The following is a 27,813-nucleotide window of genomic DNA, read 5'->3' on the forward strand; positions in this document are numbered from 1 at the left end:
GTACTTAGTTGTGCATTTCATTAAATAAGATGTTTCTATAAAGTTTATAAAAGGAAGCTTGTGATAGGTTTAAGTGCAAGATGGGGGCAGGAAAACTGTTTAGTGGTGGATGTCATTGTGACATTAGAATAGCATTTGCAGTGAATCAAGACTTGCATTTATTTTACAAGACATTTCTGTATTGTCATGGTGCAGTTTAAATATCTGTGAAGCATTTAAAAAGCAATAACAGTAATATATTATTTTAAAGAAAAATTATGATTCGTAATAGGTAAAAATTTGTAAAACAAGAAAGTAAAATAAAAAAATTTCGGTACAAAACAGGCTGCCACTGATCATACTAACCAATAAGTTTGAGCTTTGTGGAGTAGCCATTAACCATTGTAATACTGTACTTAGTGAAGCCAGCCAAAAAAAAAAAAAAAAGAAAAAAATTGATTTTTTCACAAAATGACAACGGAAAAATCAAGTGGAGCCAAGAAAAATCGAAGTGAACACGTCTTTTAAGGCAGTCCAAGAAGGAAAAATAATAAAATTTTGTTCATGACAATGTAAGCGTAATATCCAGCTGACATTGCCACGAACAAAATGATTGATTTTAAATTGTCTTTCGAATTGTCGCAAATGAAAAGGGATCATAGACTTTTTTTTTTTTTTTTTTTTTTTTTTTTTTTACTCATTTTTTCCATTATTGTTTTGTGGGAAGAGTCATTGTCTATCTGGCTGGCACCCCTAAATTTGTAAACAGCCAATGACAGATTTATTCTCTCTGCAAGCTCAAACTTCATGTTGGCTAAATGTATTTAGATCAGTGGCAGCCTCTTTTGTATGAAAAAATAATGTCTGCAGCATAGGAAAAGTGATGTAGAAATTTATTGATCAAGTGGAATAAGAGGAAACTCTTGCTGCCAGCCCAGTTTACATGATTCCTACAAACAAGCAACCAAAGTGCCTAATGTTTCATTTTAGCAAAAAGTTAAATTTTTCCAACAATTTTCAAATGGTGGAACACCAATGTTGGTTGTAATTTGCCAGTGCAAGAGTTCTTAAGAAATGTCGAGATATGATGGTAAGAGGTGGGCAATTTGACCATTTATAAAGTAATGAAAGGAAATGTGGTATGGCAAAGTGTTAGTGAGAAATGATCTGTAACTTAAATGGTTAATAAAATGTAGTGAACATTCAATGTTGACTTTTTCTAAGAGAATGTGGAGCTCAATGATCCTCAAGAGGAATAGCTAAGAAATATAGAGTCGTGCAAGTCTAAGAAAATAATCTGTATGAAGTTAGGTACAAAGATGAATAGTGGATCACGTAATTATTAGTGTGCCAAACCTACAAGGCTTCCACTGTATAAAACTATGTCAATATTAATTTAAGAAGTTTCTAGATATGTTGGAATGCCTATACAAGAGCATACAATTTCTTTTACTTGAAAGGTACAGTGGGAAAGCAAAGTTTCCAATCATTCTGAAAAAAAGGGACACTATGAAGATGTGCACAACGGTCAGTGAGACAATGTACTTTGACAGCAAAGTGCAGGTCTTTGATTAGTTCCCATGAATTAACCATGTGTGGCAGATACATGCTCTAGAAAGAGACATTACCCACTCCTGTTTGTGACAGGAGGAAGGCCATGGGGAATAGGTCACATTTGATAGAAATATTTCCTATATACTGTACATAGCTACAGTGTCATACAATATATCTGATGCCTTCAAATATTGAAGACTTCTGGAGGAGAACTTGAAACTAGTACTGTACTGCGTGTGTCAGCTGGCTGTCGTAGCCTAACCAATTACATCTTCAGCTATCATCTCTCGAGGAACTATGGAGTACAATACAACACAATGTAATTGAAATTGAAATAAGTTTATTGATGTAAAATACACACAAAGGGATGAGGTAGCTCAAGCTATTCTCACCCCGTTCAGTACATCGTGTTAATACATACATATACACACATCACAACACAATGTATTACTGTACAGTGTAGTGAAGCATTGTCTATGAAAAAGTGATAATCACAAAAAGATAAATATTATTCAGTCATTAACATAGACAAAATATGTTCTCCCACTTCCTCCACTACCACCTGCATAACTACTATGCAAATCAATAAGAAATAATGTAGTGTATAAAAACTATACAATATCATGTAATACAGTTTTCCATGTCAAATCCCACAAAGCACAAAGATTTAATCTTCACTTTGGTTAGCAGGAAGTGTGTATGTAAATTTGAGGTCCAAGCCCTTTAAGTGTTCATCCTCCCATTCTTCAAATGCTGCAACCTGTGTCTTGCTCAGGTGTGTCTGCCACCCTCCAACCTCACCTGTACAAAAGAAAATTGATGAAGCTATGTATCTATATACTGTATAACTGTAACTTTTCATTTGATACAGGTTAATGGTGTTTCACATTAACCTTTCAAGAAGCTTGAGTCTAAAGCTCCAGATTGACCTTCCAAGGAGTTTTAACCTAAACATATCACACAGCATCCTCAAGCATTTGTAATTAGCTCAAATTTGAAACACACGAACTGAAGAAAAACTAGAAAACCTAATAAGAAATCCAGAAAAAAATATCCTGGTTTTAAACTGATTGTTCTACACAAAAAAACTAAAATTAATACCCGATAAGAACTAAGAACCTGTACTGACAGTTCAAATAAAAACCCTTCACAAAAATGAGGGACAATATACCAGAAATTACACTAGAGTTCTGTTTATCTGAAAGTAATACTGCTTATCCATAATTTCAAATACAATGGGACTACTCAATCAGACTTTTTCAAGTGGACCAGAATGGATATCATCCTCTCTGGAATTCCACTGAAATAGCGAAAAAAGGGAAGGCGTCAGTGCCCACAGGACATCTGTTAAGGTAACATGTTGCCCTCCCCTTGTTATGCCAATGCTGTATATCACTACCCTCTTAAGAAAAGATATTCACGAATTATTCAATATTATAAGCAATAATTTAATTATCTGCAAATTACAATAGGTTTCCCCTGAATGAACTGGTGAAAATAATGAACAATAAAAATTTTTAGGACAAATTTATGCTTGTTATGTTGGAAGAGTAGTACTCAAGCTAAGAAGGGAAGGCAACCTTCAGTCTTGCCCCAACAATATATAATTTTTTTTTCCAAACCCAATGTACTGTATAGCAATTGTGTTCTTTCCATTATTTCCCACTCAGAGGAAAAACAATTAAATATTTTCCTATGATTTTTATAGGAGTAAGAACAAATTTAGTTTTAAATTCTTATTTTAGTGTTGAGGGGCTGGAGCAAAACCCCGTCTTCAGCTCCATACCCTTACGTTATTGCATAGAAAAATTGTTCACCTTCTTTATCGTAATCTATTTTTATATAACGGAACTTAACAAAATATTTATTATCAGTATTGTATTATATATTATTTGCTTATTATTCAACTAGAAGTAAATCCCCCCTTAGCTAGCCAAGGCCAAACTATAGCACCCAGTGTCATTACAAGAAATTATTTGTCACTTTGTATTACAAAATATGACAGGAGGTAACTGCTGAAAAAATGCTATACAGCAAGGGTTAAAATAATCCAGCATTGAATGTAATGGAACACTGCCATCTGGTGGTGGGCAGCTGCTACTAGTGGGTGAACAACCTAACTACTGGGTGGATTGCTTACATTTGCCTTGCTCTTGTCTTTTTTGCCTTGTTCTACCTTTCTGGTGATTGTTCCTTGGTGAGGGTCACATGTCTCCCTGCTCTCACCACCTCTATGAGGGGAAGGATAGGTTTTGGCCTCTGGTAGGATTTTATCGATTCACAAAGGCCTGATGTGGCTAAACAGGATGTAGTGACAGGAAGCTATCTGCACTTGTCCCATCTCTTGTAAAGATATTCCTTATTCTGACTTTTGCCAAGTTATTCATTCCTCCATCCTTGCCCGTTGGCAGGGTTGTTGGTCTTCTGTTACTGATAACAAACGCGTACTCTTAAGAGTCTTGTGTCCCTGTGGCTTTCCTCCTACCACCGTAACTGCCGGTGGGAAACGGCTTTGGCTAGGTTACGTTTTGGCCATACATGTTTAACTCCTGGCCACTTAATGGAGTGCCGCCTTGCTCCTTATTGTCCAAATTGCATTGTTCTTCTTACGGTCATGCACATTCTTGTTGAATGTCCTGACTTCTAGGACGAGCGTGTCTCTTGCCTTCCGACCGTTCCTCACGGTCAATTGTCCCTCGATAGAATTCTTGGCAAATCGGATACTTTTGTTAACGTTTGCCTTATACGTTTCTGTTCTCGTATTGGCATCCTTGGTGATATTTAGCGCCCTCTGATTACTCTGCACATTTGGTGGTGCTACATAGCCTTCCCGGTTTGGTGCTTTCTTTTGGTAATTACTTACAGATAGCCCATCCAGTGGCCTCCTCCAGGAAAGTTAATGACAGTAAGCACAGAAATCTCAATGTAAATTAAAAGAATAAACAACAAATATGTTGATGAACAATGCAGGCTGCTAGGACAAGGCAAACTTTGATAGAATTGACAACACTGCATACTGTACTTCACGTAAGACAGTATCTCTTCACTAGAGTACCTCGGTAAAGAAAAGAATAGAATGACAATATATGTAGTCAACCAAACCTTGAAAAACCTATACCTTTGAAAGGTCAATTTATTTACGTAATTACCTTTCCGAAGGAATTTTCCCTTGTTTTTGTAGGCAAACCCCAGATCTTTCCAGTGCTCATAATTAACACTGGGATTTGTTGCCATTGAAGCAAATGAAGTAGATACTGCTATGTAACTCACATCATCATCACTCGCTCGAACCTGAGGGAAAATATAATGAATATTTGAACCAATGTATAAAGTCAAATAATAAATGTTTAAATTGTACACTGAAATGTGCAAAAATACCATTCTAAATTATCATTGAAAGGAAATAAATGCAACCTAATGGCTTCAAAAGAACCTTTGAACTCAGTGAACGAGGAACAAGGGTAACAAGAAAGGCCTGTATTGTAAAAAAAATACATGACAGTAATTGGCAAAGGTGAAATCAGGGAAAAATCTGGCTCTGAATTGGGTGGAGAACCATCATGTCTCAACCAACAGAATGATGAGATAAACAATATCCCAGTTGCAAGTGAACTGGTTGTCCATGTTGAATGATACTAATGGGGTACATGCAGGAGCAAGAAGCACTGTCAGCTGCAAAATGGTGATGAGAGAGAGGAAATAGGGAGCTATGGTAAAAAGAAAATAAGCACTTAACATAATTCAAATATACACTCCCAGCAGAAATGTCAAAGGTCCAATACCCGTGTAAAGTAGAACCGAGAGCAACACTACAACTAATTACTTACTCCCCATCAAAAGACCTAGTATTGGCACCCAAGTCTCAAGCAGACCCAGAAGTGAAGCATCTTGAAGGGAACCAGCCTATAGCACAGGAACCCAAAAACTAAGAGAAGGTAACTTGTGGAGAATGGCAAAAGCTAGATAGTGCCAACGAAGAGACCCTGACACAAAAACTGGAGAAAACTATCTAGTAAGGTAAATGCCAGGTGGCTGGCATAAACACAAGCTTGAAGAACTAAAATATAAAAGTAGGACTCTTTAAATACATTACTAATATCCAGAGGAACACAAAAACCATTTAACTAAAGCAGAAGTGATGTCCGAGGATGGGGGGGGGGGTAATATGAGTCAAGTTAGTGAGAATGGTATCTGGATGGTTTCCTAGGCTGCCAACTGGGTAGCTGGGGTTGTTTGCTTCTTGCTAACTACTGTACTGCCTGCATTATTTTCTATTTTCCTTCTTCTCTTACAGAGCAGTGACTTCTTGTGTGATTTTATCCGACTTCGTGTGCGGATCAGTTTGGTGCTTCCCACACCTCTTCAAGGGAGCCACATTCTGGTCCTGGTAGGCTCACAAAATCATAGGAACCTGATAATAATGGGTGGGCCCAATACCAGTGCCATAAGCTTTGTAGAGTTATTAGGGGGTGGGAAAAGGCAGCACAAATAAAATTTTTCTAATGGGTATCAGGATTATCAGAAATATTTGATATGTCGTCAAATCAGAAATATGCAGTGGAACCTCGACTTACGAATGCCTCTACTTATGAATTTTTTGAGTTATAACCCCAATTTCATCAGAAAATTCCACTCGACTTAGGCCTTTGCCTCAACTTGCGACTTTGTTGATACACATATGGGTCAACGGAGTGTGTGATTCCTGGTGGCATGGGCTACCCCGCTTCAGTTTACCAGACCGCCTGCTTAGTGACAATCGAGCTTGAATTCTTTGTAAAGAATTTCATTATTTTTGTGCTTTTTTATTTTTTGAACATAAAAGTAATTATTATATATCATGCCATGGGTCCCAAGAAAATCAGTGGTAAGATTCAACCTAAGAAAACACATGTGAGGATGACCATAAAGGAAAAACAAGAGACCATTTGTAAGCAAGAAGATGGTGTGCTGGTTGTTGATCTAACTAGGCAGCACAACAAATCTATGTCAACAATATCCACCATACATGCTAAGATAAGAAAAAGGACATTATGAGTGTACTTTGAATTAATATGATACTGTCTGATGTATTACTTACTTCAAGAAACTCTGCTAGTTTCTTGATGATTTTAATGGGATCTTGATGCAGTTCTTCATAGGTTACAAAGAGAATATTTGGGTTTTCTCTTAACTTCCAATACCCCAAGACATGGTCAAAGAATGGACTGTACAGTGCTGAAATATTGAAAATAAGTACAGTATAGTAAAATATTTAACAATTATAAAAATATACCGACAGCACAGTGGTCTACATCGTCAACTCACAACCGAGGGTCACAGATTCAATTTCCACAGTAAAACGTTTGTGTTTGCACACTATTTCCTTTCATCTGAAGTCTCTGTTCATCTAGCAATAAATCGGTACCTGGGAGTTTGACCAAAATAAGATATGACAACAGAACATGAGAATTATCCAATAATGTAGGCTAATACACATGATATATTAGATGCTCTTGTTGAATACATAAATGTATGTGAAACATGTATCAATACAAGATATATGTATACACAGGAAAAATAGGCAAGCCAAATGATTTATTTTAGAAGTTACATAACAGAAGCAGATAATTATTATGATTATTATACTGTACTTAGAAAGGAGAGTAATTCAGCTCAAAACCTACATGGGTATTTGAACATGGAAGTTTACCTTACCTGAGCTTGACCAAGTTTACCCGAGAGCCACTAACACGAGTGACCTCGATGAGGACAGAAGCTGGCCTGAAATTGATGAAACCCGACGAAGAGAAAGAAAAAGGCGGAAAGACCAGTAAGAAACTTCATACTGTCATCGAGATGAAGACAGCAGGCAGGACACCATCAAAGAAGTCATCTGATCACCATGCAATTGGAGATACACAAGCGTCAGAAATACCAGACGTGAAATGCGAAGGAGTAGGTTGAACCACCAAGGTACCTCACCGAACCGACCTGCTGAAAGATGCGCGGCTGTGGAAAAACACCCGGGTTCAGACATCGAGCAAGCATCACCCGAAACGAAGGCTGGGCCGGCCACCATGGAGCCAGGAGAAGAACTCCCCCAAAAGGATTCCAGCCAAGCCAGAACCCAAAGCAACAGCTGGACTGGGTGGAAGAGGTACAAGAACCCCCACCTCAACTAGTCCTGCCAAACAGCATCCACCACAAGAATCTCTGTCAGGAAATGACACCAGGAAATGAGGCCTGGTCGACGACCGGGCCGCGGGGACGCTAAGCCCCGGAAGCACCTCAAGGTAACTCAAGGTAACCACATACAATGGGAGATTCTGAGACCACGTTGATGCAAAGAGGTCCACCTCTGGGCACCCGTACATCCGATAAAACCAAAGAAAGTAAATGGTGACGACTTTCCACTCCGGGGAAGAGGAAAGAAGTGCGGCAGGCCAGCCACCTGGACGTTAGACACTCTCTGAATGTGAATGGCACGGAGAGCTAAACCTGAGAACACAGAAGAGCCACCCGAAGTGACCAGCTCCAAAGAGCCACAGAATGAATCAACTCCTACTGGTGGAGACAAGGAACCACAGGGGAGCAGTCCAAATGGAGCCAGATCACCGAGCCCATAGGAAGCCGAATTCTCTGCCGCGTCTTCCACACATCCACCTCCTGCATCATGCTGGGAACCCGACGCAAAGACAGCCACCAATGCCCCCGACGAAACTGGGGAGCACTGGTCACAAAGTCACTGCCGACAAATGAGGCGTCCATGAACACATCGAGCGAGTGAGGAGGAAGGCGCTATGACACCGAACTTCAAAACCCGTATAGGAAGCCGGGGATGCAGCAACCAGCTTGAGGACATTGCGGGTTGAACCCAGCAATCGCAAGAGCAGGCAAAAAGGTTGCCCCGAAGATACCAGAACAGCCTCCGAAGCTAAACCCTGCCCAGCGAATAAACCAGAAAAGCAAAGTACAGGCTCCCGCACAACTGCACGAGCAATCACCGAGAGATTCGGATCGCCTGCAAAAACAGCCGACGGTGGTACTGCAACCAGAGCAAGGCCGTAAGAGGGCAACCTGGCCTCCTACAAAGAATGTCCCTTTTCGCTTTTATACGTTACACAAGGCCAAAAATTGTCGTACTAGAAAATGGAAGTGGCTCACCAAAGTGACGTACTGTCCTGTTTTTTGTTTTTGGGTTCTTTGATAGGTTAGGAGAGGTCACTTTAAATTGACCATTTTCTTGACACTGGGAAACCTTAGGAGGACAGGCTAGGGAGGGAGAGAAAGGGATGCAGTCCTAAATCTCACACCAAGCCCAGCCAAGTCTGAACTCTGTATGAGACCAACTGGGACTTCCATCAGCACACCAGGAACCACACCAACCAGTCGTTGAGGGAGGCCAAGACCTGAAGATCTAGCAGACAAAGATAGGCCACCACGACCCAGGTCAAACACATAAAAACACGACGTGCCAGATCATCCTAAAAAGGAGACGACTAAAGTCGTAAGCATGTTGCACCACGACAAAACTGAACCGTGGTGCAAACCATGGTCCCGAACCCAGACGGATAGGGATGTGCCAATACGCGTCCCTGAGGTCCAGGGAAGCATCCAAGCACCTGGAGCGTGAACAAGCCTGCCCTGGAACAATGGGGTCATCCGAAACAAGGAGTAAACCCAATCTGCTCATAACTGTCACCAGAGGCCTACCCCGACCAAACGAGGCCCAAGCCCTGGCATAACCATCCCGGGAGGGACAGGAGCGAATTCCCCCGGAGAACCAACAAGACAATAAAAAAGCCAGCAACGACCAGAAGCTGCCAACAGAAACTGGGCAACACACTCCTTCAGGAACAGTAGAGGATAAAATGGCGAAGAAGACCGAAGTCAGTGCCCAAGCCAAAACCAAAGACAAGGGTAGCAAGGCCTGTTGGCACACGAGACGAGAAGTGAAAAACATAAAAACTGCCTCCTGCAGGATAGGTGCAAACCAGTTCAGCAAGACAGACGACCCCGAAGCAGCCGAGACCAAGACAGACGACCCCGAAGCAGCCGAGACCAAGACAGACGACCCCGAAGCAGCCGAGACCAAGACAGACGACCCCGAAGCAGCCGAGACCAAGACTCCAGTCGAGGCCCCCCCCCTACCCTGTGCTCCCACATCTTCCGAAAGCCAATTTGAAGACAGGTCCAAAAGAAATGAAACAAGACCGAGGAAAAATAACCATGAGTTAGAAGGTCCTCAACAGCCAAAGTAGCCAAAAGAATGGTGACTTGAGCATGCAATTCCAGCAGACCAACATCAAACATCACGAGGAAGAGCTGGGGCAAAAAGGCACTCATTGAGAAACTCGAGCGAGCCCATTATGTGCCTTTAACATTTTCCATTACATGATAAATGAATAAACTAGAAACTCTACTCTACATAGATAGGAATTAAATAATTTTAAGAGATGCAATAAATACTTGAATATTTAAGGAAATACCAAATCAATTCACACATACCCATATCAGAGAGGAACATTTTGACAAAACTGGAAAATGTCCCTTGGTAGCTGCACTGTGTTAGCAGCTGCATGAAGTAGAAATATGACACTGCTGTATCTCGAGGATTTCGGGCAATATATATGAGCTGAAACAGAGATCCATTATTTAAGAAGACTGTACTTCAATTAATTAACTTTGGTTTTTTAACACAGTAATCTAAATTATACTAGTGTTGAATGTAATGAAAAGCCATTTTCTGGGCGAGCCCCAGAGGCTTCCTGGAACTTACTGGGCTGATATATATGTATTAGACCGTGGCATCAGTCGATGGAGTTCTACCAGCCTCTACCAGCAATGATACCACTTCCTACCCAAGGCCAAACAGTGGCTATAAAACCCCCAGCTGGCCCCAAGGCGGGCAATTGCCAAGCAGCAACAGACCCCTACAGAAGCTGTTCCCGAATGCCCTGTGGAAGGGAACCCCAAGATGCAAGGGTAGTACTTAAGGGCACCTAGGGAAGATTGCCCTAGGCACATGCAGCCCCAGTACTGACCAATTACTCCTGGCCTGTGCACCACACACCACAGAAATACACCACAAGGCACAGAACTGCAGAGTCAGAGACCAGAGTCGACAACCGCCATTGTCCACATCAGCTGAGGAACCGATTGCTAAAGCGGCCGGCGGGGTGGGGTTCTGCACAGACGAGCAGCATGACGGCGTTAGTGATGCCCGCTTGTTTTAGTTTGGGAGTTCTGCCTTCTTATTCAGTTTTTAGGTAGCATTTTTTACCATGTGGAGTTTGTTGTGTTACGCCTCCCTTTCTGGGTGCCAAACCCCGGTCGATGGCTAACATGGAATGCTTCCAAATACATGGGGGTTTCCATAGGCCATTGCTCCTCGTGCCTCTCAGAGGTCCAGGTTCTGGCTCATAGTCCTCCGTAGGCAAGAACTCCATCGACTGATGCCATGGTCTAATATAGTGGCGCCTCGATTAACAAATTTAATCCGTTCTGGCACCGATCTCGTCATGTGAAACGCTCGTCTTGTAAAACAACAACACTGTCGTCGGAGGCATCCGAGAACCAACGGGAACGCTAGGAAGCACCACGTAGTTTGCTCGTTAATCGAGAAATTTTCTGAAAGTTGCTCGCCCGTTACTCAAAATGCTCATGACTGGAGTCGTTCGTCACTCGTGGTTCCACTGTACATACACATCAGCCCGGTAAGCTCCAGGGAACCATAGGGGCTCCCCACAGAAACTGAAACAGTATAAACAGTATCAGAATTTAAATTGAAAATGAAATGCATAGCTCAAACACAATGATAGTATCCTACACATCTTTTAAATACTGTACAGTATGGAAATATGATGTACAGTTTATATATACAGTAAGAAAATATTATTTCAATGCGTGGAATTGAACTCATCTCTGGGAGCACCACCCATTGTACTGTGATACGTTCTAATAGATACATCATGTTATCGTGATTTCATCATGCATACGAACAGTAATTTCCACATGTAATTGTTCAATATAATGTTTGACTATAAAGGAATACTGTTGCTTGTCTGGCCACCATGTTTTTGGCTACATCTTCAAATTCAAAATCCTATAATGGTTTATATTAAATTATTAAAATAGAATTATTGATAATTTAAAGAGTTAATCTAATATACAATGCATCTACTTATAGCCTACATGTTATATATGTTTTAATATTTACCAAGAGCCATCATATCAGTTCTTTGTCAAACACCAAGTACTTTATATGAACACGTGGCTCTAACAATCAATTTCTCTACAGCAGTTGTAATTTTCCACATGTATGATTGTAAGGTCAGCAATCTTACCTTTGCATCACTGTTCCCAAATGATGTTGGCAAGAGAGTGAAAGGCAAGTGAGTTTTGATGTAGCGTGGTCCTGCTTTGGCTGCTAAAGATCGTATTCCTGGGTATGGATATTCCAGGTAGGGAAATCTGGTCTCCAACACCTCAGATCTATCATCACTCTTCTTGAAGTTGTGTGTCAACATATACACAATTTCTTGTACCCATGTTGTTCCTGAAAATCAATTCTAAATGTTCTAAGGATTGTGTTCCAGGAGATAAAATACTAGATGAGACAAGAAACAACTCTTAGCCAACAAAAATATACAGGGATATTTAAACCAATTCCTACACTATACTTCATAATATTAGCACTCACTTTGAATCCTTGACCTAGTCATTCAGGAGTCTTTAAGGATCTTGTATATTACACGCCAGACCAATTCTGACATATACAGCACCAGCATGGCATCCCGATCTCAATAAATATTAAGCAGAGCTGGTAAAAGTCCAGAGGTGTTCAACCCCTTTGGATCTTATTTGGAGAGGATTCTGGGAGTTATTCTACTCCCTAAGCCCAACCCAGGGTCAGGCTTGACTTGTGAGAGCTTAGTCCAACAGACTGTTACTTGGAGCAGCCTACAGGTCCACATATTCACTATAACCTGGTTGGTCCAGCACTTCTTGCAGGAAACTAAATTCTTTACTGAAAAAATCCACTTTTGTTCTGGCAATATTTCTTATACTGTACTTGCTTGGAGGATACTAAACAGCCCTCTGATGTTTATATGGATTGCTCTGAGCCCATGGCACCTTTGCCATGGGCCATGGCACCTCACTTGCTGTATTCTTCATTTCCTGCCGTATCATTCTCTCCAGCACGTTATTTTACTGTACAAATTTGGGACGTGGCCTTCCAGTATTTCCCATATACAGTATATATTACAGCCCATCCTGCTGTTTACGTAGTATTTATAGTAACGATGATGACAATCGTACATATATTGACGTAAAAGGTACTTAGAAAGCAGAAATCAGTACAGTACTATCAAATTTGGATAAAACCGGTAACCTTTTTGTACTTTTGTTGCAAAGAAAACTTAACCTAACCTTCATATGACTAACACACACTATCTGAGGCCTAATATAGTACATATTATGTGATGGAAATGTACTCGAGCCATTTCTGTCCTCTCCAGAATTTTAACCCAGAATTCTCAATTGTGAGTTGAGAACAAATCCAACATGTAGACCTTTACTATCATATAACAATAATGGTACTGTAACATATTTTGGCCACCATGAATATTTGAAAGTAGTTTGGGTAGCTGTATCAAAATGGATTAGCTCTATAAGTATCAAGATACACTATGTCCAGAGCAATTTGATTTGGTTTTACAATTACAATTTGAGTTAACATATTACACATTAATACAAAAGATCATAATTACTTACCGGCTTTAGGATAACTTGCAACTATAATATCATCTGACTTGAACTGGAACTTTGGCAACTCTTGAAAAACTCCCGACATAACAATTTGACCAGGAAATACGTAACCTTTGTACCTGCAAATGATAAACTTGTGCAAAAACTAATAAAACTGGTATGGAATTAAATGGAATGTCTATTTCTAGGTGAGCCCTGGTGGCTCATTGAAGATATACACTAGATCTGAGCTTCACAAACAATGAACAAATAATCAGGGACATAAGAATCTCTGATACCATATACTCAGTTCACAAGCTCATTGAAGTGCAAACTATCACCAATACCCATTACAGTTCTAAAAAAAAAAAAAAAAAATCAAGCAAGAGGGGTTATTCAATAAATTCAGTTTTTAATAAAAAAAAGGATAGACTGGGAAAAATAAACAAACTACTTACAAATATTTAATGGGGAACTGTTCTAAGTACTGTAATAAAAATCCCCCATAAGGAATAGAACAACTGACTGCTGAAGCATATAAAGTCTGTCTGAAACATTCCCTTATCAGAAAGTCAGAAAGAGAGCCAGCTTAGAAAGAGAAAACCGATGGCACTACAGAAGGAAAAAAACAGAAGTGCTTAATAAGACATGACTATCCCTACAAAGAAAAATATAATTTTAATAGAGATTGAAGAAACAGAACAGAGACTTAAGCAATCAAATCAGATTGAAGAAATGGAGTTAGAATAAAGTCATACAAATGATTAAGAAAAATACAAAATATTTTTCCATTCACAAAATTGAAGTAAAACATCTCCATCAGTATGGACCTATGCTTACAAGTGAAGGTTCATACACAAAAGATGACAAAGAAATTAGTGAACTCCTAAAAAACCAGCACAATGTAATGAAATGCCAAGTTCTAGGTGAGCCCTGGTGGCTCCCTGAAGCTATTGCACTGAAACATGCCATACTAATAGGTGCCATGAATCACAGAGTTCTTATTGGCCAACTGTAGCCAGAACCTGCCCCCCCCCCCTCAGTGTAGGGAAGGAACATTGCAGGAAAGTTACCTTTCAAATTTCCCGCCAGTGCAACCAACAGCACATTGTGTAGAGTTAGTCTATAATCACAATAAGAGATAATGGCATTCGAGAATATTACAGAGTAACAATCTCTAAAAAGATGTAAACAAGTACCAACTATTGTTAAAAGATACTATTCCAAGTACATTCTGTGACTGGAAAAGCATGTTAAAAAATATATAAAATGTTAAATGTGGAAAACCTGGTTTAAATCCTAATGATAGTGAAGAGGCAGTACAGGAGGAAAATGATCATCTGCTCCAGTTGTTGAGTAGGCATGTTTGACTTATGCATACCATGCAGACAAGATCCAAAACTAGGCTCAACCATCCCTAGTTCACCAACTTCTGCTCTCTTCTTTGTCCATTGTTGTGTATGTTATTTTTATTTGTAGCTAGTTAGGAATGCACCACTAACTACTGTACTAGATACTTTTCCTCCCTAATCTTGCAAATCCCTTTGGGGATTTCTTGATCATGCTTGTAACTATGACCAACATGCAGAACACCATATGGGAAGCTCCTGAACAGCCACACCTACAAGTCGGACGGAACAGACCACAGGTGGAGGTCGAGGAGAGCTACTGTCAATCTTTATAAAAGGACACACGTACACGAAAAAAATAATTGGTAGCTGAAGAAACAAGAAGAACAACAACAACAAAAATTAAGCATGGAGGTGTAAATTATAACTGAAGAGACCAAGAAGAAAGAAAAGGTAAAATTTAAATCATTTATTTATAAGGTACAGTACAGTACTGGGAAATGCTGAGCTTCAAGAACTCGGGTGCCTCCCTACCAAGTTCCAACATGGTTATGAAATGGCCAGCACAGTTGTTAGTGCAGTCTGAATTGGGTTTACCCTTGGAGATCATGGGAACAGTCAAGATCAATAGGAGGCTTATACTAGTAATGATTTTGTCTTGTGTAACAGTGTCACCTAAGTAGCAGCCCTGCCTCAGCCTGTGACTCAAGTTAAAAAAGATGTCTGAATAGAAATTGGAAAAATCCAAGATCCATAGAGGAATCCTTTCATGTTGATCCTTGATATGTACCTTCTGTTGCAGCCACCTGTGTGCCTGCAATTCAAGATCCCAATATCCTACAATTGTGCATACCTCCCTCATACCTCACTCCGCTGGTTCGGTCAGTCCCGACAAGTCACGTGGAACAGCCCTGAAAGCCACTCTGCAGGTGTGAAGCATGTTGTAAGACAGAGTCTCCTGTTATGTTGAGCAGTGGAGAGTCATTGCCATTTGTATGTCCTGGTTATATGTTACATGTTAGTGGTGCTTCACTAACTAACTAGCTAACTAAATTTAGGTAAATTCTGGTAAATATCCCTTCCATGTATAGTCATACAGGATGAGCACTTCCTCCTCTTAATTACCTTATGTTACCTATCCCTTACCTGTACATTGATACATTACTCCCAAAGAGGGAGTCATCCACTTGAACCCTTGTAAAATCTTCCAAAAGAGCTTTGAGTCTTGACCCTTTTTTCTTCCTCAAGTACCAAGCAAATGTAAGGGTGCCAGTAAAGAGAGAGATTGCAAAAATTCGTTTATATAAAAGGAATCTTCTCAGGCTGGGATCTTGAGTACTGCTGTTTATATGAAAAAATAAATGATAAATTAATACACGAAAATATAATATACTCACGCTTTTTAGCAATTTGCAATCATGTGTTAAAATCATAAATACATAATTTTTTCAAAAAGGTCTATTATTTTGTAGCTCTTGAGGTAATTTTGATTCACTCTGCCATGTAGTATATCACTGACAGTCAGGCTAGAACAATATATGACTGATACCACAGGACCTAAAGCATCTCTGCGGTGTTCTAGGCCTTAGGCATCAATGTTGACCGAAAATCAATCCCACCACTAACAGATACTCAGAAGGTGTCTGTTCACAAGCCTTGAATTATCAGTCCCAATGATATCATAAATATGTTCATAAATTCTAATGAGAAGCTACCCCTAATCCATCATCAAATTACTTTGAACCTACATTGTCTGACCAACACTAGGCAGCACAACCAATCAGCATGGCTCAGCACCACCTATATCAAGCTACAGATACATCCTGACTGTTTAAATGGAAACTTAAACATTCAACTGATTACCAGCTTAACCCTTAGAGGTAATGGAGGTCATTTGGCCTCCATTACCACCAGGTATGGAGGTCATATGGTGTGAGGTTAAACCTGTCTATGCACAAAAAATAAACAAATTCCAAACAATAATGTGTCATACAATTATTCATTTGTTTGCAGAATACAAGATGTTACGCCATAGGAAACATCCATGTGACCACCAGCAATGCCAAGCAAACCCATTAGAATAGGTGAACCACAAAAAATGCTAGGATGAAGCCCACCAGCAAGTGGGCATGCTGGTGGGTTTACACAATCAAATGTGCAAATGGGCTTACACAATCAAATCCTTGTGTAACCACAGAACCTTCCCAGAACTTTTGTCCAACTAGGTGGTGAATTACTTAACATTTTGCTTAAGATAACAGTGTGCCTTATTTACTAAGTTGCTCAGATTTACCTTGCTATTGTCCGTTTTGATTTACTCTTTCTAGTGACTGTTTTTGGTTAGAATGAACTTTAATTCCCTGCTACTTGAACCTCTATGAGAGGACCAGATTTTGGTCTCTGGCTGGATTTTATTGACTTGCACTCCATTCATACATTGGTGTGACATGGTATGAATGGAGCTATCACAGGTGGCTAGTAATAGGGTGCCACCGAGTGGCCCCCAACTCCACCCCCAAAAACTGTTATATAGCAGAACTTACCTAGTATTATAGAACCTGTGTAGTCCTATGCATAAATCTGACTTGGCTAGAAGTGACCTTGGAGCTGTGTAACTCATGCTGTACAGCCTCCCTGCCCCATCTATCCTTCCAGCTGCAGTAAACAAGGGCAACGCCCGCCATAGCATTCTCTACCAAAATAATTCCTGCAAACAAATGTAGAGATTATTTAATTACCAAAATTACATCTTCAAGGTTAAAACTAGATATTTGTCAATGACAGTAAGAGTAACTATAAAAGGTATCATGGTCTCCAATACAATATTGTACTATACTAGCATATTTACAGTACAACATTATGCCCAGCCCAAAATGTGTGGCCTCCAACCTCAGACACACATTCTATACTGTATTATATAGATAAATATATACAACCTATTGAAACTTAAAAATAAGAAATATGAACATTTTCACATTTTATTGATACGTAGCACAGCGCTGCCAAGGTAATCAAGCTCAAATCAGAGGCAAGATATAAACAGTTTGGCATGTTTTTTCACCTGATGCCTCTGTTTACTCAGCAGTAAAATAGGTACCAGGGACTTAGTCAACTGTTGTGGGTTTCATCCTGGGCACGGTCAGTAGTTGGCCAAGGGATCATGGGGCCTTGGTAAGCCCAACACCAAGCTTCGTGTCCCTACCAATGAGAACTATAATACTGTAGGTATATATGGCTCTTCTTATATAGTATGATAATGGACCGTGTGTTTTTCCACCATGTCTAACATTTATAAAGTTTTCTAAAGTTCTTGTTGAATTCGATAGGCAATCAAAACTTTGGTAGATATTTTAACTTGTTAATCAATGATGTAACTTGTACAGCTTAACAAATGTTGAGGTTCAACCTATTATGTGTGTGTGTAACTTTTCCACTAATAGGGTAGGCCTATATTTTGTCGCTGTTCCATAACCATAGAGGTAGGCGAGAAACTCACCCTTTCATGTCATCATAATATTATAAAATGGATTACAATTTTAGAAACTCTAGTAAAGGTCCTGGATGATGACTCTAGACTATCCTAGAGGAGACTGTCAAGGAGTGGGAAAGGCCTTGCAAAACACCTCCTGAAGGAAGGTAATAGAAGATCAAGGGAAAACTTGTAAAAGGTCATTACCAAACTTGTTCAATAATATGTTACAGGAGAAAGAAAAGAGAACTAGAGGGATGACACAGGCAACAAAATAGGACCTTTGACAAGTCGCCGGCGTGCTGTCCCCGTTAGAGGTGTTGTGGCCCTCAGGTGAATTAACTGAACCTTACCCGGAGGAGTAAATGTGCTGTACGATACTCTGCCTCCACGAACACAGACATAAACATTTCTATGGTGCCAGACGCACGATCTGGTACGTCTGTTAGTATTCCCCTAGTTGTACTCACCTAATTGTGCTTGCGGGGGTTGAGCTTTGGCTCTTTGGTCCCGCCTCTCAACTGTCAATCAACTGATGTACAGGTTCCTGAGCCTACTGGGCTCTATCATATCTACATTTGAAACTGTGTATGGAGTCAGCCTCCACCACATCACTTCCTAATGCATTCCATTTACTAACTACTCTGACACTGAAAAAATTCTTTCTAACGTCTCTGTGACTCATCTGGGTACTAAGTTTCCACCTGTGTCTGGTCCGTCTAATACTATGCTATGTATCCTCACAATCCCAATGTACCTTCTTGTATATATATAAATAAATAAATAAATAAATAAATAAAAATTAATGTGAAAGCCATTTTGAGTTTCACTGCAAAACACGACATCAATTCGTCTGAATTATGAAATAAATACAAATAATAATAATAATAATAATAATACTATAAAATTTAGAGTAAATATACTCTCCTTCTCGGAAGAAGGAGAGTATATTTGTTTAGTTTGAAGGTAAGTTGTGAGTCCTGTACTAGTGTAGGGCGCCGCCATGACGGTCACAGCTGCTCTCGTCCCTGTGGTGTGTAAGTGTTGTGGGCCGCCTCTGTTGCCTCTTGAAGCGTGTCTGGCTTATGTGTATACCTCACAAGGCTAGTATATTACCTGTGACGTGTGGCAGATGGTGAGTGACACACTGACACTACCGTATTACCAAGATTATTGTTATGAACGGTGTTCCCTGGGCCTCACTCAGGAGAGACACCCTACTGGTTATCACTTCAACATTACTACTTAATTAGTGGTGTTATCTACCTCCCTATGTATGGTTAGGTTAGCTTGGGTTTCGTTACATTAATGCGATGTGTTATTGGCAAATATGTGAAGTATGAAGTTCGAAAACTGTTTAATTTCCCCCTACACTAGTTGTTTTGCTTCATAGTCAAGGCTTTCTGCCTTGTTTTGATAATTACTTGCTTATCCCCTACAGTTTGATTTACAGAAAACCAAATTTGTTTGGGCCGTTTCAAAGAAAACTAACAAACTATACACTTTATATTTTAAACCAACTATTTATAATATAGTACACTACTGTACAATAAAATTTATAATTTTAGAATATTGTCTGGAACAAGGGTTCACTTGGCAGTTTACAAGTAGACTATTATTGGAACTGTAATATTTTCAGACCACCACTAATATCTAGATAATTATGGAGGTGTTTGACCAGGGCGGCTGACCAGTCAGTAGTGCTCTTGTCTCCTCAGGTCACAGGAACGTTGATAGATTTGTTTTGTTCCTATTTTCTGGCTGGTTCTTTTGGCTGGGAGTTTGTGTGTGGCCCCTCCCCCAGCCTGGCCTCCCCCAGCCTGGCTACGAGGTGCCTAGAGCTGGTGGGGTGGCTGCAGGTGTGCCCATGGGGGTGGTGGCCAGCTGGCAACTGCTCATTTGGAGGTCAAAGGAAGACATCAGTTTATTTTGCCTGTTTGGGTTATGAGTATTAAGGGGCATTGGTGCTTTAGCTGTTTGCTTTGACTTTACTGTATTTGGCTACCCACTGGATGCCTGACACATTATTATCTGGGGTCACTGGGTGTTGATAGGCAATCTTGCAGTTGACTGTGTGTGGGGTGGGTGCCAGCACACCTCCCAAGGGGGATACCTGTGTCACCGAGCACCAGCCCTGCGGTACATTTGTCTGCCCTAAGGCCCAGCGAGTTTTATTTTCTGCCAAGTGACACCGTATAGCCTACCGGCTTAAGAGTTTCTTCCCGTCTCACAGGAACGATGGGATTCTACATACGGCCCTATGCTATGGCTGCCCCTAATCCTACAATAACTACAACATTAGAATTGCTTTACCCTGAGAACACCCTGGCTCATCATGGACTACAGTATATCACTGACATAACACTATAACCGCACCTTATTTTGCCCTGTTTTCTCAGAATATGTTATGGCTTTCTGGTACATTGTGTTGCATCCAAAGCCTGCAGCACCCAATAGGTCTGCATTTGTGTAACGCAGCTCCCCATGGGTCTGGATCCATGTAGCCAAAGTCCCCATGGGTCTGGATATAAATAGAAATTTAATAGCATTTCTTACACAAATATGTGCCATGGAAATCATAAAACCTGTTTTATAGTAAAAAAATAGACAAAAAGTCTTTATTATACCATATAGAACATCAACAGTTAAAAAAAATAATTTTTCTTCATTATGTGGTAAAGTGTCACCCAGAGCATCTGGGTGTCATCACGAGAGCATCTGTTTAATGTATAACCAAGAAATGTTGAAGTGGTAGATGTCCACAAGGGACGAGGAGAATATTTGCCAGCCAAATGTTTGACATGCATGTGCTGTATGAGAATCGTGATGACTAGTATATTTTAAGATTATGCTTCCTCCCAAAGTATAGATGTCAAAATATAGATGTTTAGGATTGATAATTTTGTTTTTTTTATTCCTTTCAAGCAGGTGTAAGATTCCCCAAAGTGCAGGCTTACTGGTAGACACCAATAGCACTCTGGTCTACATCATTGGCTCACAATTGAGGCATCTGGGTTTAATTTCCAAGTGGGACAAAACAGGTGTGCACATTTATAATAATATTAATATTAATAGTAATAATAATTACTGGAACCTTTGGCAAGCCGCTGGCTTTCTGTCCCTATTGAGGCCATTGGGGATGATGGTTCCCAGGTAGATTATGGTTTTTAAATGGCCTTTTTTTTATACAGTGCAAAACTCAAGAATGCTTTAAATCAAATAAATGAATTGTATAGCAATATAACATTTATCTCTTAAGAAGTTGTTAAATTTTTTGCCTCTGTTAAAGGCAAAAAGTGGAGAAGGAACTTCATTATGTATTACTTACACGTGTCTAATTTTTTATCTGGATTATTTGCCATTTGTAAGGTTAACAGTTGCCAAATCTTCCACTTCACTTCTGCATTTTATGATCCCACAATTTGGAGGTCTTACCGAGATTCAAACTCAATAATGTACCATCAGATGGGGCAATTTAGAACAGATTAGGCAATTGAGACTTGACTAAGGTAATTGAAAACACCCTCTCCAGAGGTGAACAAAGGTAATGGCTACTCCATAAGCATTATAAATATATCTTGTTAATTAAACCTCGAAGTGTTCTCATTACATCAGTCTGTTCTAAATTGCTCCACCTGACAGTAAGGATCAATAAGTGATCATTGCCTTTAGCAGTCTTTTTATTTAAATGCTTGTAGATTTATTTAGTTTGTGTTTTTCAGTAGCACACGTGTTAGTGTGTGCAGGCATGAGTGAAGTGCGTCACTTCAATAATCCCTACCCTAGGGAAAGTGGGGAAGACGGTGAGCATATTTTGGATTGCACAACACAAAAGGTAATTTCATAATGTTGTAGAAATATTACAATTTCATAAATAAAATTTCATTGCATAATGTATGTATGTAATGTATGTTTGTGTGAATCAATTGAGGATTTGTTTGACCGTTTTGCTGCTTTGTTTTCTGTGAACCCTCCAGTCGTCTATAAAGGTTGCCTGACTTTGTCGGCTTTGTCCGTTGGAGTGGCAAGTTGTCACCTGCTCCCTGTGCCTCTTTACGAGAGGGCGAGGTTCTGGTTCTCAGTAGGCCAAACAGAACTTCACAACTTATGTGACTCTTTAGTATGTAACAATCTCAGTGAGATAGTTTCAAGGGGCCACAAATGCCCGCAGTAAAAGTCTTTTCATTACATTCAGTTCTTTTTTGTTAATGTAATTTTAAATAAGACTTTAGAGTACAGTATTACAAATTCTTTCAATTTTATTTCTAGTTGGATGTTCTGTAAGTCCATAAATATTCAAATGTGTTTAATTTTTTTAAGTATGATATTCATAAGATGAAGTTGCTCTTATTCTCAACTAAATTTTGCTAAGATCAAATTACTGGTAGATGTGTGATACTGAGGATCTTAGGAATGACATAAATATTTTTCAGCTCTCTGAAGAGTACACAAGTAAGACATGGAAAAATATAAAGATGTTGTTGAATATTCTGGATGTAGAACTGTCAAAGGAACATGAAACAAGTGACACTTCAGTGTATACCGGGATGAGTGGTCATGTGTTGCTGTATCTTCATGTGGCTCGGGTTCTCAACGATGATAAGTACCAACAGGTGAGCTACAATGTTAGTGGTAAGGTTTATAATACAAGAAGTTCTCGCTTAACGAACATTCGCCTTAAAAACATTTGTCTAAATAAACATTCTTCCAGGTCCCTATGTATCCCCCTCATGCATAAAATCATTGTACAGTACAAACTCGCTGGAGTGTTCCTTTGAATTTCGTGTCAGCGTGAATGTCCGTGTTGCAGCCACATGGAGTACAGTATTGTATGGATGGTGGCTGATGCTGATGTAGGTTTGTGTGGGTGGGTGGCTTGATGTGTGAGATACTCCCTTACCCAGGGACCCTCAATAATCCACACACACATGATTTGATTGTGTTTACTGTGTTAGTGGGGTGGGGCCCTGGGCTGGAAATAGACGGGTGGGGAGGTGTTAACGCGTGAGGCCAATTACAAAATGGTGGACCACCAATACAGTGCACATGTATTTTCATTTATTAATGCAATTATACCACTACACTCTTCAAAAACAGCTATGACAGGCAGGATACTGTAATTCCATCATTCAAGGTAAATAATGTTGTAATTTTTTATATTATGTCCTAAAAATATTGGTTTTGTGAGGATCTTTGGTGGCCTGGGAACACATCTTCTATTTATAGCATTGCACCTGTGGAAAATCTTGATTCACTTTCTGAACAAATGCTTTACAGACAGTCTCAGAACGTAATTCGTTCATAATTGGGGAACTGCGTGTAATACATAGTTTAATTATGTATGTATATACTGTACTGTATATTTATTTCATATTACTGTACCAAGGATAATACAACTGCAGTTGACTAACAAAAGATGGGGTGACATTGTGTTTGTTAATGGCAAAAGCCATTTTGTGCACCAACTTTTTTTGAAAATCATCAGTTCAAGACTCAGTGTGCGCTGAAATACATCTATAAATTATTTGTGTGGTCTAAATATTAGAACATCAAGAAGACATTGCACAATGACATGCCTAACTAATGGCATGCTGAATAGGTTAGATATCAAAAGCTATTTTGATATTCAAGGTAACTAGGAAGATGCTGCCTATTCAACCTTCTTCAAACGTATTTTTGGGATGGTCATAGAACCCAATCAAGTTTACCAAGCTTGACTTTCCTATGGAGCTATGTTGTTTCCGTTACCAAAGTCAATTGTGTTAAACTTCTATAGTGTGTGAAATTTTTTTTAGTTGAAAATGTAATTCTTGTTTTCTTGTGTGCAACATGAGTGAATAAATTGTATTTCAGAAAGCTAGAGTACTGGTAGATAAGGTACTTCAGAAGCTGAAGAGTCGAAGACCTTCATTTTTGTGTGGAGATACCGGTCCTCTAGTGCTTGGTGCTCTCGTGTATCACAACAGCTTGCTGGAAGATAAAGTCAAACACTGTATTACAAAGTAAGTCTTCTCTTTTAGCAGTTTATTTAAATTAACTACTACATAGACTGATATTGTAATCATTCGGTGATGATTATACAGTGGGTAAGTTGACATGAAAACAATGATGTAAGCTTCAGTAGTGCACTACTGCTTGAACAGAACTCTGCATTCTGGCAAGCTGGATGGAGTTGAAGGCATCTTGGTTAGTAGAGTGATTATTATTTTCAGTGCAGTGGCAGATAATTAAAGTCATCTGGTGAAGAGAGTCCATACATTAGCTGGAGGGGAATTAGATGTCAAGAAACTTAAGAGAATTTTAATACAGTGCTTAAAAATATACTTTAAAATTTATAAATGCTAAGTACAAAATATTTGTTAAAGCAGTAAGAGCATAATAATTTTTGGTATAAATAGCTATAAATGGCAAATTTTGGATGTAACATAATGTTGGTTGCAGTTGAAGGGGTCCTTTTGAGCTGTTGCGTTAAACAGAGGCTACAGTTAAGGAATTGCGCCCAGTAAATCCTCCCCGGCCAGGATACGAACCCATGACATAGCGCTCGCGGAACGCCAGGCAAGTGTCTTACCACTACACCACGGAGACTGGTATTTTAGTGATATTTAACACCTTTTGAATATCCCGCATTTTTACGGTGCTACATAGCCTCCCCGGTTTGGTACCTTCTTTTGATACTTGCTTACTTACTGTAATGATACAAATTAGTTGCTTTCACAAGTATAATTTGTTAGACTCAAATAAATGTCACACTATTGCATATGTAAAATATAATACATCTAATTATATTTTCGTGATAATAATTTAATTTTTATTTAAAGAAAAGTAAATAGGATATAAGAAAATTGTACGAGTCATGGGTAGGGTAGATACAATGTCTAAAGCCAATATGCAGAAGTTTTGGGCATAAAATGGGGAAAAAACTAAAACAAAACTAAATGAGGTCAAATACAATAATGAATTAAAATAGAGGAATATAAATAAAATTACAATTATTACATGATTGGAACAGTAAAAATTGCAACAGAATGTTAATTTTACAGCATAAACAGATGAAATAAAAAGGTTACGGTATTAAATTTTTAAATGTCATATAACTGCAGTAGTATCATATATAGATATCAACATCATTTACTGTTTCTAATTTAGATGTTATTTACGAAAACTATCTTCATACAATGTTTTGTTCAAAGATGACGTTTTTTATGATAATATACTTTACAGAATAAAAGAATTGAAAAGGGAGGTACTGAATACAAAGTCAGAGCTCCCTGATGAACTTCTCTATGGAAGAGCTGGCTATCTATATGCACTTCTCTTTCTTCAGCAAAAGGTCTGCATCTCTGTCTACTGTTTTCTTTCACATTACATTGGCCTATTAAATATGAAATACACGATTTACCACTAAATTGTTATTAGAGTATTAGTTGATACTTATGGTGTTCAAATGTATTGCTGTTATTACTGTACATTTTAATATCCTCTCTTCACAAAAATCATTGGAGCACCCCAGGGATTGGGATCAGCGTTCTGCATCTCCCAAACTGAGTGGGTGCAAATCCCCGGAGTGCTCCATTGAGTTTCATGTAATGATATTGTGATTTCCTAATGTGTATCCTCTTTTTATTTTGTTGCATATTTATTTAGATTGGGAAAGAGGTTGTTGATGATAACATGATACGGTCAGTGGTGACGGCAATATTAGACTCTGGACGTGCTCTATCTTTGAAGGAGAAGTGTGCTACCCCGCTCATGTACCAGTGGCATGAAAAGCGATACATTGGAGCTGCACATGGTATTATTGGCATATTATTCATGCTTTTACAGGTTGGTAAATATCTTTCACAAGATCAGATTTTATATCTAAATACTATTTGTTTGTGAGTGGAATGATAGGTTATAAATGCATAATCATCCTATGTACAATATGACATTAATCCTTGAGCAGTGGGTATGGAAAAATGGTCAAGCCCGCCTAAGCTAGAAAAAATATAAAAATATACAAAATAATTGTTCATTAAAGAATTATTATTTTGTATGCAAAATTTCAGAAAAAAACATTAGTGAATAGTTACACACTGAAATCACCATTGTGTGATGCATCAAATGAACAAATCCACCAGGGCTGTGACGAGGGTTCGAACCAACGTCCGAGAGCATCCAACATAGGTTTAAACCCTCGTCATGGCCTTTGTGGATTTGCTCATTAGTGAATAGTTACCTTTTTACTGGGTGGAGGCACTGAAAGGTTGTGCGGTGGCAATGTGGTCTGGCGTCTGTTAACACACGATGCCAACTTTCCTCTAATCTCTAAATTGTTCAGTGTTTTAAAAGTTTCGATGAGATCTGCCCTGTCATGCCTAATTTGCAGTCTTGTTAGCCCTGAGGCCCCTCAACCATTCCTGGTATGAGAGTTGACTTATTTCTGTTATGATTTTGTCGCCTGGTTTAGTCCCAGGCAAGGCTTTGGGAGTAGAAGAATTCCCAGAAACCCCTCCAGGTAAGATTTAAATTACAGTACAGCATTGAACTGTAAAAGTAATTTTCAGTTTTTGTTTAATATTCCAGGCCCACTTATGGGAAAACTTACCAATGATTTATAAATTTAATTTGATTTAAGCTGTGTTTATTTTAATTTATTTTAAATTAACACTTATTATTATTATTACTGAGTGGACATTGATTTGTATCACTGATAAATTTCCTGTACTCAAAATTTTTTTTTTATTATATTTTAATCTTACCATAATTAAACAGTCAATTTATTTACTAAAGTATTAATAAATACTTTATTAATATACAGTACTGTATTAATATATTAATTTGTCGGAAATTTCTGACACCACCATACTAGCGCTTTCTTCCTTTACTCTTCATTCTAACCTTATGTGATCCTCTTTCTCTTTTACATCCCTCTTGCAGTCACTTTCAGCAGTCAACAATAAAAGTTTCCTTTACATGGCCATGTTTAAATTTGACTATATATCACATTTTGTGACTTGTCATTTCCAACAGGCAAAAGAACATCTTTCTACAGAAGAATTTGCACGAGTTGATTCGGCCGACAGTTGACTACCTGTGCAGCTTACAGTTTAGCTCTGGTAACATGCCATCGTCGATGGGCAACCCAACAGACCGACTAGTGCACTGGTGTCATGGAGCTCCTGGTGCGGTATTCCTGTTCGCTAAAGCATACCAGGTAGTTTTATAGGACAAGTATTTAAAATGGTTTTTCCCGATTTTCCAGGTCATGTATTGCTGCTTTATTTTTCAAGATATAGTCAAGGTAAATAACATTTTTCTTTAAAAAATTAATTTTTATTTTTCAATTATTGTAAGATATCCCTGGTATTATTGTTGATTTAGAGGATGATGACCCCATGGATTGGAGTTTTCCCTGTTACACTAGACATGGTAGAGGAGGTATAATTGGTTGTTTAGCTTGGTTCTGTACAATGACATGTAAGCATTTTATAATCAGAATGGGATTATAGAGCTAAAATTACTATTGTAGATGTATGTAAATGACCCAGGTAAGGCTTGAAAAATGTTAACATTTGATAATTAGTACTATTAAATTACTTTGTTATAACAATTGTACTGTATATACTGTTTTCTATAGTAATTAGTATGCAAGAAACTGTTTGCTTAAATATGTGACATGCCATGCTTGTCTTTAAAATGCTTTCCTGTTTGTTATAGTACAAGAATACAACACTGCAAATATAAGCA

At 38.9% G+C, this 27,813-nt stretch overlaps 2 protein-coding genes across 3 annotated transcripts; one reads left to right on the forward strand and one right to left on the reverse strand.

Moving 5' to 3' along the window:
- Positions 1-1,856: 1,856 nt before the first annotated feature.
- Positions 1,857-18,526, reverse strand: LOC138349562 (sulfotransferase 1E1-like). 2 transcript variants are annotated; one of them, XM_045741156.2, is made up of 9 exons: positions 18,435-18,526; positions 17,156-17,319; positions 15,759-15,953; positions 13,291-13,403; positions 11,859-12,070; positions 10,021-10,147; positions 6,611-6,747; positions 4,683-4,824; positions 1,857-2,334 (listed from the first exon to the last, which is right to left on the reverse strand). In XM_045741156.2, exons 2-9 carry the CDS (start codon positions 17,299-17,301, stop codon positions 2,201-2,203), a joined length of 1,206 nt encoding a protein of 401 aa, XP_045597112.1. In that variant the 5' UTR covers positions 17,302-17,319; positions 18,435-18,526; the 3' UTR covers positions 1,857-2,200. The 2 variants fall into 2 exon arrangements, with proteins under 2 accessions (XP_045597112.1, XP_045597111.1); XM_045741155.2 differs by having other exon boundaries at positions 18,363-18,469.
- Positions 18,527-19,130: 604 nt separating this feature from the next.
- Positions 19,131-27,307, forward strand: LOC138366208 (lanC-like protein 2). The gene is given in 9 exon segments (XM_069327010.1): positions 19,131-19,216; positions 21,010-21,122; positions 21,804-21,916; positions 22,515-22,694; positions 23,935-24,083; positions 25,306-25,414; positions 25,729-25,908; positions 27,097-27,123; positions 27,125-27,307. Coding segments are annotated over 9 exon segments (1,089 nt in total). The 5' UTR covers positions 19,131-19,166; the 3' UTR covers positions 27,293-27,307.
- The last annotated feature ends 506 nt before the right edge of the window (positions 27,308-27,813 follow it).

The sequence above is a fragment of the Procambarus clarkii genome, chromosome 19 (assembly GCF_040958095.1).
Source record: "Procambarus clarkii isolate CNS0578487 chromosome 19, FALCON_Pclarkii_2.0, whole genome shotgun sequence".
NCBI lineage: Eukaryota > Metazoa > Arthropoda > Malacostraca > Decapoda > Cambaridae > Procambarus > Procambarus clarkii.

What these genes read in the sequence shown, in the direction of transcription:
- LOC138349562 (XM_045741156.2), bottom strand. Translation starts at nt 17,301, where the DNA reads ATGCTATGGCGGGCGTTGCCCTTGTTTACTGCAGCTGGAAGGATAGAT. An exon ending in TGCAAGTTATCCTAAAGCCG is followed by an intron (nt 12,071 to 13,290) that starts GTAAGTAATTAT and finishes ATTGATTTTCAG; the next exon opens with GAACAACATGGGTACAAGAA. An exon ending in TTGGGAACAGTGATGCAAAG is followed by an intron (nt 10,148 to 11,858) that starts GTAAGATTGCTG and finishes TCTCTGTTTCAG; the next exon opens with CTCATATATATTGCCCGAAA.